General features: G+C 35.2%; 1 protein-coding gene across 9 annotated transcripts in view; it reads left to right on the plus strand.

Moving 5' to 3' along the window:
* The window catches only part of STXBP4 (syntaxin binding protein 4), a 228,627-nt gene that overhangs the window by 23,025 nt on the left and 189,712 nt on the right, over positions 1-15,890 (plus strand). For all 9 annotated transcript variants that reach the window (XM_057317694.1, XM_044389317.3, XM_057317693.1 and 6 more), the window contains 4 exons: positions 2,917-3,023; positions 3,529-3,748; positions 4,744-4,822; positions 10,699-10,793. In XM_057317694.1, coding sequence (XP_057173677.1) covers positions 2,917-3,023; positions 3,529-3,748; positions 4,744-4,822; positions 10,699-10,793 — 501 coding nt within the window. The remainder of the gene's footprint in view (positions 1-2,916; positions 3,024-3,528; positions 3,749-4,743; positions 4,823-10,698; positions 10,794-15,890) is intronic.

A 15,890-nucleotide genomic window follows, 5' to 3' on the forward strand; every position in this document is an offset into this window, starting at 1 on the left:
TGTAAATGAAGCATAACAATAGAATGAACACCTATGAATCTGCTTAAGAGTTCACCACTTGACTTAAAAAGAGTAGAAAATCTTGGGGCGCCTGGGTGGCGCAGTAGTTAAGTGTCAGCCTTCGGCTCAGGGCGTGATCCCAGCATTCTGGGATCGAGCCCCACATCAGGCTCCTCTGCTGGGAGCCTGCTTCTTCCTCTCCCACTCCCCTTGCTGTGTTCCCTCTCTCGCTGGGTGTCTCTCTCTGTCAAATAAATAAATAAAATCTTTAAAAAGAAAAAAAAAGAGTAGAAAATCTTAAGTGCTACTGAGGCATTCCTGATCACATTCCCTGCATTCCCCACCCTTCCTCCTGGAAATAAGCGCTCTGGGATTTTGTTCATTCTCCCCTATTATTAGCCTTATCTTTTTGCCTATGGCAAAAATGTTGTTTATCTTGTTTATTGCCATTTCATCTTAACCTTGAGTAGATAACTGTCCTGAAACTAAAATTTTGCATATTAAACTGCAAGCTAAAGTATGTGTCTAAGTAGGTCTGGGTAGAGTTGATTTAAATGCATATGTAACCAAACTCTGTAATAAGGTTTGGGCTCAAGCAATACAGAACTGTGTTTACAAAATTTTACAAAATCAGCTCTTTCATTTTACTGAACATGTAGGATCCATATGGTGGATACTCTCTCCATACTGCTTAGTCTTTTCCAGCATTACTATTGTGTTTTACTCCTCATACATTTATCAGTGGAAGGGGAAAAAAAAATCACTTGTGAATATAGCAATTGTGTTGTGTTCTCTGACTTTGCTAGTTATATTTATAAAATACAAATTTCCAAATTTTATGTATTTTAAAATCAAACTCCCTTTTTCAGTCTAATTTTTTAAATAATGTTTGTAATTTAGAAGGGTCATAGAGTCATTATGCATTTAGGTGATAGTATCTTTTACATAGTATTTGAAATAACATGTTTCCATAAAGTTTTTTGATAAGTATTTTATATTTATCTTCCTGTGCACTCAGTATTGAGTGTAAAAGATAGCACTAAGTGTCTTTTTATTCTTATTTAAGATTTGTTTATTTATTTGAGAGAGAGCGAACAGGGGGAGGGAGTCTTAAGCCGACTCCACGCTGAGCAGGGAGCCAAACACAGAGTTCAGTCTCATAACCCTGAGATCAAGACCTGAGCCAAAACCAAGAGTGGGATGCTTAACTGACTGAGCCACCCAGGTGTCCCTCAATAGTTATTTTTGTTTTTTAAAAAGACACTTAGGGGGTGCCTTGGTGGCACAGTCAGTTAAGCTTCTGGCTCTTGTTTTCCACTCAGGTCACGATCTTAGGGTCATGGGATCCAGCCCTGTTGGGCTCCCGCTCAGTGTGGAATCTTCTTGAGATTCTTTTCCCCTCTGCTCTTCCCGTGCCCCTCACACTTTCTCTAAAATAAATAAATAAATAAATAAATAAATAAATAAAGTTTAAATATTCTTTTTTTTTTAAAAACTACTGTTATTTAGTTGTAAAGTAACCATAAATCACCATTATTATGTATGATGAAGTTCAGATCAAAGATCAGTTATCCAAGGGATATATCTTAGATATGACTTTGGAGATTGAATTTGTGGAACTTACTTAAATGCCATTAGGGTGAAAATCTAGCTTTTTAATCATATAAGCTTCTACCCCAGTTACAGAGATATTGCTTTCTGTCCTTGTGTATATAAATGATAATTGAGACAAGTCAGGAACTGCAAATGAAGAGAGCTCATTCTTCTTTTCCAGTTTGAATTAAGAAAAAAGGTAAAGACTGGGAAACCAGCCGAACAAATCCATTAAATCTTGTAATCAGTGGGCTCTGTCTTACCCAGTTGGGCTAGTTACAGCCAGAGCCAGGTCCCAGCAGACCATGTAAGGCAGCTGGTTGTAAGTGGTCCTCTTTAGTAGGACGTGACTAAAGCTGTATGTACAGCAGCTAGGCCTGAGTCACAGGAGGTACAACAGATCCAGTAAAGAGCTGAAATATGGGTAGAATCAATCTAATTAAAATCTTTGACTGAATTTTTTTTAAAGATTTTATTTATTTATTTATTTATTTATTTATTTATTTATGAGAGAGAGCACGCACGTGTGTGAGAGAGAGACCACAGGTGGAGGGAGGGGCAGAGGGAGAAGCAGGCTCCCCAATGAGCAGGTAGCCCTGTGCGGGTCTCCATCCCAGGACCCTGGGAGCAGGACCTGGGCCGAAGGCAGACTCTTAACCGACTGAGCCACCCAGACGCCCTTGACTAAATTTTTAAAAGTCTTAACTATGGAATAAACCTTACCAGTTTTGTGGGATGAGAGATGCAGGTTTGCTCAGAAACTAAAATGAATGAGTTTTATATTCTGAAATATTCTAGAATTATTTGACTTACTTATCACAGAGTCAGTGCTATATCCGTCTCATAGTACCAATCTTATTTTTTTTAAGACTTTATTTGAGAGAGAGCAAGCAGGGGAAGAGAGAGGGACAAGCTGACTCCCCACTGAGCAGGGAGCTCGACGTGGGGTTCAGTCCCCAAACCCTGGGATCATGACCTGAGCCAAAGACAGATACTTAACTGACTGAGCCACCCAGGCATCCCCAGTACTGAGCTCTTAAAACCGGTCTTTTCCTGGTGTACCAGGGTATGTCTTCATGTGCCTCTTCAAGATTCCTTAGTGTGTAAATGTAGCTCGCATGTACATGAACTTTTCATTTCATTCACGTATGTAGACAAACCAGGGTTTAGCTATTGAGGTTTTTTTTGTCCAAGATTTTCTTTTTACTCCTTCATTAAGAGACTGTTCACTAAAAGTTTTCTGTGGTTTAGTTGTATCAATTAGTTGTTTTTTCTTAACACCATCATTATTAATTTCTTTATATATATTATTACTTTTATTAGGATGGACGTTTGAAGCCAGGAGATCAGCTTGTCTCAATAAACAAGGAATCTATGATCGGCGTATCCTTTGAAGAAGCAAAAAGCGTAATTACCAGAGCCAAGTTGAGGTAACTATCCTATCCATAAGTTGGAATGAGTTAGTTAACATGTCTTCTCAAAAACAGTAATTTAAGAGATTTAAATACTTTAGATCATATATATATATATATTTATATGTATATGTGTATGGATATATATGTATGGATATATATATGTATATATATGTATGTATATATATATGTATATGTATATATATATATTTTTTTTTTTTATTCATTTATTTAGTTTTAGAGAGAGCATGCCCGTGAGCCGGGGTGGGGGAGGGCAGAGGGAGAGGAAAAGAGAGAATCTCAGGCAGACTCCCTGCTGAGCAGCAGAACCCAACATGGGACTCAATCTCACAACCCTGAGATCCTGACCTGAGCTGAAATCAAGGGTTTGACATTTAACTGACTGAGCCACCCAGGCACCCCCTGAAATAAGTATATTTTAATAATACTTGAAACATTATCTTAAAATTCGGTTGTACTATATCCACACTATATCCATAAAGTGATTTCTTTTTAATGCTAGGTCAGAACCTGCTTGGGAGATAGCATTCATAAGACAAAAATCCGATGGCAGTCATCCAGAGAATCCATCTTGTCCATCTTTTTTACAAGCTTCAGGAGAATATGGACCTCAAGTCTCGACATTTAGCCTTCTTCCTTCTCCCCCTGAAATTCTAATTCCAAAGACCTCATCCACTCCCCAGACTACGGATACCATTTTATCTTCTTTTAGGATAAATCCGGTAATCTTATATTTCTCTGTGTATTTATGCAGTCCATAAGTCCCCTATAAGTTTTTATGTTTGTTATATACAATAGAATTATAATTTTAGTAGTGCAGTTTTTTTTAACAGATTGGTATTTCCTTGAAAGTTCTTTTTTTTTTTTTCTGTTTGATATTTTTATACTGTGCTATCAGTAATATAATTTTTCAAGTCACTGTGTCTTTTGTCCAGAAAGTCATGATCAGGAATGGCCTCACGGAGATAAGCCTAGTTGTCACTCAAAACTGTGTTAGGAATGTCATATGTATTTTCAGAAAGTCTCTAATATGGTTTAATTTATTCTTATTTCTGTTTCCTGCTTCACTGAAGACAGGCAGTCTTCCTTTTTGTTCCTTAGCTTTTTTCCTGCACAGTGAGGCTAATCCTAATTACCCAGTGTAGGTGGATATGGTTCCCTCACGTGTGCATGCTAATACCTAGTTCACCCCAGTAGACTCACACAGAGGGGGGAGTTTCTACATCAAAATCGACAGTTGATTACTAATTGCTCTAGTCTGCTAACAAAATCAAACTTTTTATAGAATAGGGCATATACTCTTAAAACCTATGTTGGCTATAAAACAAAATAGGAAATTCAGGTAGGCTTTCAGTTAATGGAATAAAATTCGTCAAAGCCAATTTTAGTTTCAGGGACCTGCTAATAAGATACAGAGTATAAGATTTTCTGTTGGTCCCTTATACTTTTTTATTAGGGGTTATAATAGCTTTTCAATGATAAGGTGTGAGGCCTTATATTTTGTTGTCTTGGATATGGTAGAGCTGAAAGCAGGTGTTACCTTTACTTCTGAAATGCTTTGTTTGGAGATAAATATACCAAAATTTTAGAGATCTCATATTTTTGGACTGCCGCTTTAATCTCTTAAACCATTCTTTTTATGTTAACGTGAGCTTCTAGTCTGGTCTTTGACCTACTTTAGAAAATGACATTTTATGCTCTTCCTTTTCTTTCATAGATAAAAACTGGATACAAGAAGACAGAACAGACTCCAATTACTTCTTCGGAAAACAGCCCTACGGATATGTCTAATACAGGTAAATGCACATTTAATTCCTCTTTACTGTTATTTCTTTCAATTACTCTTTCTCAATGAGGAGTACATAATGTGACTTAATAGACTTTAAAGAAGGGTGCATTATGCCTTTTTTCCTTCAATGAATAAAAGAGCAAAATGAATGTATTGTGCAATGGTCCCTGTTAGATTATGTCTTTTATTAGAAATTTTCCTGAACAAAGCGTTGAAATTTTAAAATGCATTATCATAACGGTGTCTATGAAGCTGTAATAATCAATGAACTGTTGAAATCAAATAATGTAAACTCTTCTTTAAATCAAGATTAGGTTGCCTTGTCCTTTTAGGAAAATACTGGTGAGGTTCATTAAATGCACCTTTCAGAGAAATTATAGATGGGAGCATAGCTTAAGAAAAGATGTATGTTTTTGGTTTTTTTTAAAGAAGAGATGGTATAGATGAAATTAAAAAGAACATCAGTATTATGAATTGAATATTATCAGTTATAATTACCATGAAATGATTTACTGACTTTTTAAAACAATAAAGTATTAATTGTGTAAGCCTCCCATAAAAAAATAATTTTTATCAAACTGTGAAGTATCTGTTAGTGGCTCCAATATTGAGAAAAAAACTTTCCCTTTAAATTATCTCCAAAAATTAAGTACAACAACAATCAAAAACCAATGCTTATAGAAAGGAAAAGTTAATTACATACGTCTAAAAATTACATACGTCTAAAAATTGGTACCTGTATATTTTAATTTTTAATAGCATCAATCTAGATCAGAATTGCAAAATAAAGACAAATTAGCATAAATTACATAGTATCTTAGTCCATTTGGGCTGCTATAACAAAATACCACAGACTGGGTAGCTTATAAACAATAGACGTGTGTTTCTAACAGTTCTGGGGGCTGGAAATCCAGGATCAAGCTACTAGCATGGTCCCAGTGAGAGCCTTTTTCAGGTTGTACACCTCATGTCCTCACATGGAGACCTGTGGGGTCTCTTCAATCAGAACACTAATCCCATTCAGGAGAACTCCACCCTCACGACCTCGGCCCCTCCCAAAGGCCCCATCTCCCAATACCATCATCTTGGGGGTTAGAATTTTGACATATGCATTTGGGGAGGACACAAACATTCAGACCACAGTACAGAGGCACCACACTTAACAGGAATTTATAGCGGATTCCATAGTAGTTTCCTCTGATTTGGAGTAGTATTTACCAGTGAGTTGGTAGCAGTCTCTAGCCATAAATTATATGCCCTTTTTACTTGGTAGGATTCCTTGACTCTTGGAAACTTTATTAGTATTATCCCCTTTATGTAATTAATTTCCATTCTCTTGATGTATTGTTTTTATTTTAAACTGTGAACACATGTGAGGAAGAAAAAAATATATAAATGAAGGAAGTGAACATTGGTGAGAATATATTTATGTAACTTTTTTTTAATTTTGAAAGTAATTGGACTGCTCATTGCCTCTCTTAGTCTTTTATTAGTTCAGGAAGCACTTACTCAGCTTGTCATGTGCATAGAAAACATAGTTGTAGGAATTATGAAGGAATAAGGATATTTTCCATCAGATACTTAATTGTTGTGAAATAAAATATAGGGTTAAAAAAAACCTTCATTATTCAGATTAGAAAACATAAATGTATGTGTTTATTTTATTGGATACCTCCCGCTTGCGGTGTTCTGTGTTAACTAGAGCAGGGTGTGGGTGGTTTCTGTACTCAAAGGAACATACGATCTTGTCACAGATAGTGTGAAGATGTGAACAAAGTGGATAAGGAAAGAAGTGGCCTGAGTGTGGTGTAGGGAAGGCATAGGCTCTGAATGCAAATGTAGAGGTTCATTTCTTTGCTTCCAACTTATTAGCTGTGTAACCTTGAAATAGTTGCCTCATGGCTCTTTATGAATATTAAATGAGATCGTGCATATCAAGCACTTAGATTCATAATTGGTACATAGCATATGCTCAGTAAATTTTGATGTTATTATTATTAATATCACAGAACCCACTGAAGAGAGTGTAGCTCAGATAATATTTCAGGGTATGTTTTTAGCATGGAAACAAAAGCTCCCATCCTTATATCAATTTTGCATCCTCCTCTTGCCCCCCATAGTACATAGTACATAGTAAAGAATTTGTCACAACATGCAGAAATTTCTTCGCAAAAATCAGACATCATCCAGATCTTGAAAGAAGTAGTTAAGCATCAATTGATAGATGAAGGAGGTCTCCTTAAGTGAAGGAAGCACCATGAGCAAAAGCATAGAACAAAGGATGAGCTAGATGTCAGGTGACCCTAGGAGGCAGATCTGATTAGAATAAAGAGATCCCAGAATAATGAATAAAGTGAGGTAAATTCACATCAGTGACTAAAAGAAACAGTGCTCTATTTTGTAATAGAAAAATGATTTAATGAAGAAATATTTGACTGAGCCGCATGAAAAGTGTAAATATTAAAATACAACTAAAATAGAACGTTTTTCTAGGGTAGAATTAGCATTGAGTTAGTCCAAGTTTTTATTTTCACATAAGTGTAGTAGGGCAGATATTTCTGGGAGGGGGAACAAAATCTACTCTAAATTATCTCTAGGTAACTTATATACATTGTGATTTGTCTGTATAAGCACTTAATTATAGATTGTTCCCAAATTGAACCCTTAACTGTCACATCTAAACTCCTTCAGCCAGTTGGTATTTATTCAAAAAATGTAAACAAGTTTTAATGTTAACCTCAACAAAAATAAGCTGAATTGAAGCAAATCTATTCCCGTGTTCCCATCTCAAAATTATTCCCAAGTGTAAAACTGGTTAGAATTTTAAAAATCTGTAAAATACTTGAATATGTTTTTTTAAAACTATTCTATTATATAAATTTCTTATTTCAGAACTCAGAGTCCTTTACTATTGCTATAAGCTAACACATGAGCTTGTAAGTGAGCTAAAAGCATACTAAAGACATTCCTAAAAAAAAAAGAGTAGAGAATTATTGCATGAAGAAATATTATCATTACTTTAACTTTACTAGAACACAAACTGTAATCCTCCCACAGTAAGGTTTTATAACTGAAACAAAATAGTGATGGGGGGAAAATATCCATGGAGGGTTCATGGTATAAACCAAATGGTTTTGATCCTGCCCTTTTAAAAAATTCCCTTTCTTCCCCTAAAAAGAGGAATAGAAGAGAAGATCCAGGGGCGCCTGGGTGGCACAGCGGTTAAAGCGTCTGCCTTCGGCTCAGGGCGTGATCCCGGCGTTATGGGATCGAGCCCCACGTCAGGCTCTTCTGCTATGAGCCTGCTTCTTCCTCTCCCACTCCCCCTGCTTGTGTTCCCTCTCTCGCTGGCTGTCTCCATCTCTGTCAAATAAATAAAATCTTTAAAAAAAAAAAAAAAAAAGAAGATCCAAGAGAATAATAAGCTATCCTTTGAAAATCCTCACTCCCCCAGAGAGGAGCAAATCAGGGGCTTGAGGCCAGACTTGAGAGATGTCACCAGCAAATGGGGAAGGCTGTCTGTCTATGAGCAGCTTTTCGGGTCAAGGTACTCTGAATCACCAGAGCATGCCGGATATATGCACAAATCCTCCTAAGGTTTTGGCTCAAAGGTATAGTTTCAGGGGAGGGTTGGCTGAAAGAAAGTGAGATTTTGTTAAGCCATGATTGCGTATTGTTAAGTGGGGGGGTTAGTGTAATTTTACATTAAATCTCCTGTTTAAATACATCTCTTTGTTAATATTAACAATATTCTAGGGGTGCATGGGTGACTCGGTCGGTTAAGCGTGCGACTCTCGATCTCATCTCAGGTCTTTATCTCAGGGCCATCAGTTCAAGTCCCGTGTTGGGCTCCACGCTGGGCATGGAGCCTGCTTAAACACAAACAAACAATATTCTATAGTGTTCATAGTAGTTTTCTATGATTATTTTACCTTTACAATTTCTATAAGGTGCACTCTTTTATTCTAACTACTCTACAGATGAGAAACCATGATGAAAGATACTGACAACATTTAGGAATAATGGCTTTGGGAGTCACAAGAGACTAGAATCCTGACATGGTCAGTTACTAGCTGTGTGATCATAGGCTAGTTCCTTTACGTTTTGGGGCCTTGATCTCTCCATCTTTGGGATGGGAATAATAACACCTATGTCATTATGGCTATAGTAAAGCTTAATGAGCTTACCTATATGAAGTACTTAGTGCATTGCCTGGCTAAAAGTAAGCGTAAGTAAGAGCTGATCTGCTGTTATTTCCACTGTTACATATAGCAAATTTTTATGCTTAGGTGCAGGAATACGTAGTGAGAATGCATGCCTCAGTGCCTGTGGATAACTGTCCCTGTTCCTCCCTCTCCCTTTCTGCTCTATCTCCCTCCCATCCCCCAGCCCTTCCACATACTTACACTTGATTTGAGTAATTCACTCCCAGGAGTAGGATTGTTGGTCTGAAACCATGGTTAGGCTAGCTTGGGTCCACCCAGTAGTGCTCCTTAATTGCAGGTCAGGCACCAAGCTGAAGGTCATTGACAAGCTCACAAATCCAAACATTAAAAATGAAAAATAAAGTTTGACTTCCCTGCTCTTTGGTCTTCTATACCACTCCACTCCATGCAGATCTTTTGTGTCACACTGTAGGTTTGGCACAGAATTTCTTTTAAGAGAAAAAAAGAAAGAAAAAAATATATATATACATATATACTATTTTTTGTCTCATGGCTAACAATTAGGTATCATGATGACAAAAGAGACTTTGCTGCTTTTATCAGAATTGTAAAAATTCTATTATACTAAAATCACTCTATCTCAAGGTTTGATTCCATTTGAAGCTAAAAGTCAGTAACCATTTTTTTTTTATGATCTTGACACCTATAAGCTATATTCAAGATTTTACATAGAATGTTAAGGATGTGTTAAAGGTTTAGAGGAAGACTATTTATTTTCATATGCGCTTCTTATGTTCTTAAGAAAGAGAATGCAAATCATTTTGTACTTAGAGACAGATGCTCTGAGAAATTAAAAAAAAATTAAAACACTGCATAAAGATGTGACATTTCAAAAAGTTTTTTCTCTTCCTCTTGTTTCTATGTAGAACTAGTAAAATACCATTTAGAAGTGTATTTAGAATAGTGACAATTTAGATACAGGGATTGACATGAATTACAGGAATTTGTTTTACAAACTTTGGCATATTAAAACAAATAATTTTTCAAGGTCTAATCCCTTGTGGCATCTGGTCTCTTATCGTACAACAAGGACAAAGGCTCATCTATAATCAGTGCAGATGAAGAAGGTGTTAGGATGGGTGAGAGGTGTATGAAACTCAACTCTTGGAAGTCTATCTATGCCCCTTGAAATGTAACCTTAACGTAAAGAAAGAAATGAGACTTTGGGTTCCAGAAGTTCCTAGTCTGTATCATACTTTATGCGCAAACTTGAAACAATTTGCATCTATGCGTTTTTCCGTAGTACCTTCAAAACTCACATAACAAAACCACTTTTGCCAAAGAAATATCATGATCTTTTTGAATTCCTAACCTGATTTTACTTATTTTGAAGAAAAAAAATTTCACTTTACAATTAGTAAGGCACTGTGATGATGGGGTAGTGGTAGGATGTATGTTTGTCTCTTAAATTAATATTTCCATGGGATTTAGTGCATAATTGGCCATTCTTTTTATATCTTCTAGTGCTCAAGTGAAGCTGATTTATATGATACATTTTAGATTTAAAGAAAAAAAAAATCATGAAAACAAAAGTGAAAACTGCCAACTGATTAGCCAGAATTATTTTTGAACAGCAGGAGCCCAGAACACATCCTGTCAAATGAAAAGTTCTATTCCAATTAAATTTCCAATTAACGTGCACCCTGTTGTCTCTTAGATATTGCCCCTGCACGGACTGATAATTATGGACCTCAAGGAAAGAAGATTTCCCTAAATCCCTCTGTTCGCCTTAAGGCAGAGAAACTGGAAATGGTAAATACTTTAAATTTCCATTTTTCTTCTACAAAACAACAGTAAGGAAGTGTTCTCATTCTTTGAGAGGATAAGGGAAGGGCTGGAGCCATTACTTTCTTGAAGAATTACTTATTTGCAATTAAATGAATGGCAGTTTGAGTTTTAATTATTTATGTTTGAGTTGAGCAGCCAACTCACTAGCACAAAATAGAAATAAAACCTTTTGTAACCTAAACTGACACCAAATTAATCAGTTTCCTCCTGTGTAGGAATACAACAAATGTGATGTTTTACAACGGAGAATCAAAGGAAACAGGGAATGAATTATGACCAAGTAGGTGTAATAGCAGTAAGTGCGAGGAGGTAATACTCCCATTATTCAGCTTTTTAAAAAGCAAAGGGAAACTAAATCCTGAAGAACAAAATAGTCAGATGCTCACTAAATATAAAGAAGATGGTAGCAATGTACTAAGAGGCACCAAAAATTGGTACTGGGGAGAGTGAAAAATTGAGAGCTGCTGTGTGTAAAAGAAACATAAGGTGACTGAAAAGGAAGAATTAAAAGTAGAAAAAGCATTTTAGAGCTTTTCCTATCAGGTGACCTGGGAGCTCAGCAAAAATGTGCTATGTCTTTTTTTTTTTTTTTTTTTTTTATATATAAAAATGGCTATAGTGCTGCAGGTCCACAGCCTGTACTCTCTGGTCAGCTTTCATGGATAATGATTTTTTTTTACATTTTAGGAGAAGTTGAAAATGCACAGCTACGATAAATACACATTGTGTTTATTCCCGTATTCATACCTTTGCATGCATGGTCCTAGACCAAATACCTTTTCCAGAATCAACTTGAATCTTACCCAGTGTTCATATCCTAACTCAGTTCCAATTCCTGTGTCCAGATTTTTTAACTATTATAGTTTGGGCCAATACTGCCATATTTTGCCCATCTGTAGCACTTAACATCACTTTGTGGGGCTGTACCGTCTTTTGTGTATTTTGTTTCAACAACAAGGTGAAGTTTCTTCATGACAATATCAAGTACACCTACCACTTTTTGAACACCTGGTTTGTGCTCATTAAACTTTCCAATTAATTAGGTACTTAAGATATCTCCTTTAGGTTTTCAAAATCCTGAACCTCTTTTGCTAACTTGTACTCTCTTTTTAGTGGTGGCTAAAACGTAAGTTCTGGCTGATGCCAAGGTTTACAATCAGTTAATATTAACATTTTTTTAAAAAAGAATATTTGAGGTGTAAAAACATCTATAAATACCTAACAAATAAGTAAGTTATTGTTTTTTAATGATGTTGCTTTAACATGCCTTTCTAAAATCCAGGGTTTAATACTATTTCTCTGGGTAAGGAGAAAGTTATCCAGCTAATGACTTTACTTGGCAGCCTTTGTTTCTTTATTCGATTTTAGTTTTCTTAGCACGTGATTTTTAAAAAAATCTAATTAATTGTCTTAGATATGAAAATCACCTAAATTTGTATTGATTCTGAGAAATTTGAGTTGTTTGTTGAATCAGAATTTCCAGGTTTTGGTCCTCCTTTTAGCCTAAACTATTTTTCTGGAAAAATTAAATGGTAATTTTACAGCAAAGGCAGCCCACATTCTGTGTTAACTCAGCTTCTTGCTTTTATTGAAAGTATATTTAGTGACTTTATTTAGTAGAGCATTCTGTTTTCAGAGTATGAAACATCTTATTTAATAAGATTTATTTTTCCCAAAATCCAAATTAGCTCCTATCTACCCAAGTATTTGCTGAACTACTCTTTCTTCCTTTTCTGTTTGATTACATAATAATGTAATAATATCTGTATCAATCCATTTGAAATAGGTCCTTTTATTTCAGTTGCTACTTTGTAGACAGATTTGATTTTATTATCCAGAATATTTTTAACATATTTACTATTCAGTAACAGATAAGGCCAATGTGATCAAATATTTAAAATGAAGTAAAATTATCTTTTTCCTTTATCTTCTGTAAATATATTACATATAGCATCTAGGAAATTTGTGTTATAATAAGATTTCACAAGGAAAAGGTGTTGACTAATCATGTGGTTAAGTAATTAGCCTACTCAGTACAATTTTTAAGAAAGAGAAGTTAGAATTTGCTGAAGGAAATTACCTGTCAAGACATATATGTGTGTGTGTGTATGACACACACACACATATATACATATACATTGTCTTCGTGAAATCCTCTATGTTTTACTAGTCTAAGTAGACAGTTTTGTATCAGGATATACTGGAAAATGATTTTTAATACTAAACTACTTATTTTTTAATTCCTGTCTGAAAAATGGATTGCCTCTTTCTATGAATACTCTGAGGATGATTTAATATACAGATATTTTAAAATAACTTCACCATAGTTATTTGCAGTGCTATATTTTTTAAAACATTTTTAGAAGCACTGTGGGTCTCATTAATTCTAATGTTAAACTTATAAGTAGGCATGGTAAACACAGCAAATAGGTATACAGTTTATTGGTTGGCTTGAAGATCAAGAATTATTGTACTTCTACGCTATCTGTATTTTTGTACCTGAGAAAGATGCTTTGGGATACAGATGCCATTTCGCTGATATTTACTTTACCTCTTGCCATTTCTGTAACATTTGAAGAAAGCTGTAGTGAGCAATGGCATACCCCGTGTCTGATTACAGTTAATGAGATGTTCTTTGTATTAGGTTAGGAAGTATGTGACGAATATTGTAAAGAAGTGACATTTTTAAAATTCATCATTCAGACATTAGAAAGAGTTAAGGACATTTGTTTGTCCAATTAAAAAATTTGCGTTTTTGCTTAAGGTTAAAAGATGACATTAATTATTCAAGAAATTTTTGGAACTTGTTTTTTGACCAAAAATAAATTATTTCCCATTTAAATTTATGAGCTTACCTGACTGACATGCTGTATTCATCTAGATTAAATTTCTAAAGTTTGGCTCTAGATCAAGTTCCATTGTAGCTGATTATATTTTATAATTCTATTATTACTTAGTATAATAATAGTCCTATATTACGTACCTTCTGTGACAGGTGCTCTGTTTGCATTACTTTTGTAAAATCGTTTTTATTTCTTTATATGAAAATATCAGTCATACACAGAATAATTATATTATACATGTACAGTTTAGAGAATAATAAAACAAACATACTTAGGCTTACCACCCAGCTAAGAATCAGAATTTTTGACATTGCCTGTGTGTTTCTTCTTGATCACATACACCTCTCCCTCTCCCCAAGAGAATCTGTTCTGAATTTCAAATTTATCATTTATATACTTTTTTTTTTCTTAGAAAGAGGAGGGGAAGGGGCAGAGAGAAAGGGAGAGAGAGAATCTTAAGCTCCACACCCAGCACAGAGCTTGATCTCACGACCCTGAGCCAAAATCAAGAGTTGGACGCTTAACCAACTGAACCACCCAGATGCCCCCTCATGTGTATTTATAAAAACATGAAATAATGGTATGCAAACATGCCTGGGAGCTGTCCATAGAGAACTCCATAAAGAGAATATAAAAAAGTAAAAAGTTATGCTAAAAACTGGGAGAAAATATTTGTAATACATATAACATATAAAATATTGCTATCCAAAATATTTTTTAAAGTCCTACAATCAATCAGAAAAGACCCACCAGGACTTCTCCTGAGTATGCACCCTAAAGAAAGTTGTACCCATGTGCTAGAGTAGATGTGTACAAGAATGTTCATTGTTGCTTTGCCAATAAGCAGAAAACCCCAGTGTGCTAGAGGATAGATGAATAAATTGTGACATATTCATCTAATCAGGTGTTTATCAGTGAAAGTGAATGTCCTGATGTTACAATAGCATATAACAATTCAGATGAATAATGAAACCATACTATAGGGTGAAAAAAAAGCAAGTTTCAGAATTCTGACTACCTGCAGCATTTTTATGAAGCTAAAATATAGCAAAACAAAATAACACATTAGGGATACCTATGTATGTGACCAACCATCTTAAAATAAGTCATATGGGAATGATAATCCCCCATTTCAATAGTCGTGGTTACCTCTTGTGGAGCAGGACAGGAGTATGTGACACGAATTCAGCACTATTGGCAGTTTTATAATTCTTAAATGGATTCATGGAATTTTTATTTTATTGCCCTGCTTTAAAACATGTATGTCTGTTACATATCTGTTTTTATTATATATCAAATATTATATAATAAAATACTCAGGGTCCTCCTTTTAATTAAACCACATGTATTGGGGCGCCTGGGTGGCACAGCGATTGAGCGTCTGCCTTCGGCTCAGGGCGTGATCCCGGCATTATGGGATCGAGCCCCACATCAGGCTCCTCCGCTATGAGCCTGCTTCTTCCTCTCCCACTCCCCCTGCTTGTGTTCCCTCTCTCGCTGGCTGTCTCTCTGTCAAATAAATAAATAAAATCTTTAAAAAAAAAAAAAAAAAACACATGTATGACAGGTATTACCTCTTGGGAGAAGTTCAAAAGGGACTTTTATAATGTTTTTTGTTACGTTCAAAATTTGAAATATGTGTACTTGAATGATAGGGCACTATTACAGCAATTTTGAAAAGCATGCAAAAGATACAAAAATGTACAGAATAGAAAGCTGTGATATATTGATAATTTTTAAATAAACATATAACACTGTATATGGTATAGTTATTATAGGTAAATACATAATTTATGTATATTTAATACTTAGGTGCTATATTCATAGAAAAAATTAAGAAAATTATACACCAAACTATTAATAGTGTTCTCACTGGAGCAGTAGTTCTCAAGGATGGGGGTGCATTCTTCCCCCCCTCCCCCAGGGGACATTTGGCAATGTCTGGAGACATTTTTTGTTTTCATATTTGGGAGAATGCCACCAAGCATGCAAAAAATACTTCCCAAATCTGTGTGTGAAAATTAAACCATATTGCTAAGTGATTTATGAGTCAAAAACATCGCTAATAAACATGTAAAAGAAGTTTAATCTCACTTGTAACTAAGGGAATTTAACAATGTCCAGTTCATATTCAACATATCGACAAAATTTAAAGTGAAAACAACAAATGCTCTTAAGAATATAGAAAAACAGGTCCTATATGCTAGTGGTGTGTGTT

Source organism: Ursus arctos, unplaced genomic scaffold (assembly GCF_023065955.2).
Source record: "Ursus arctos isolate Adak ecotype North America unplaced genomic scaffold, UrsArc2.0 scaffold_24, whole genome shotgun sequence".
Lineage (NCBI taxonomy): Eukaryota > Metazoa > Chordata > Mammalia > Carnivora > Ursidae > Ursus > Ursus arctos.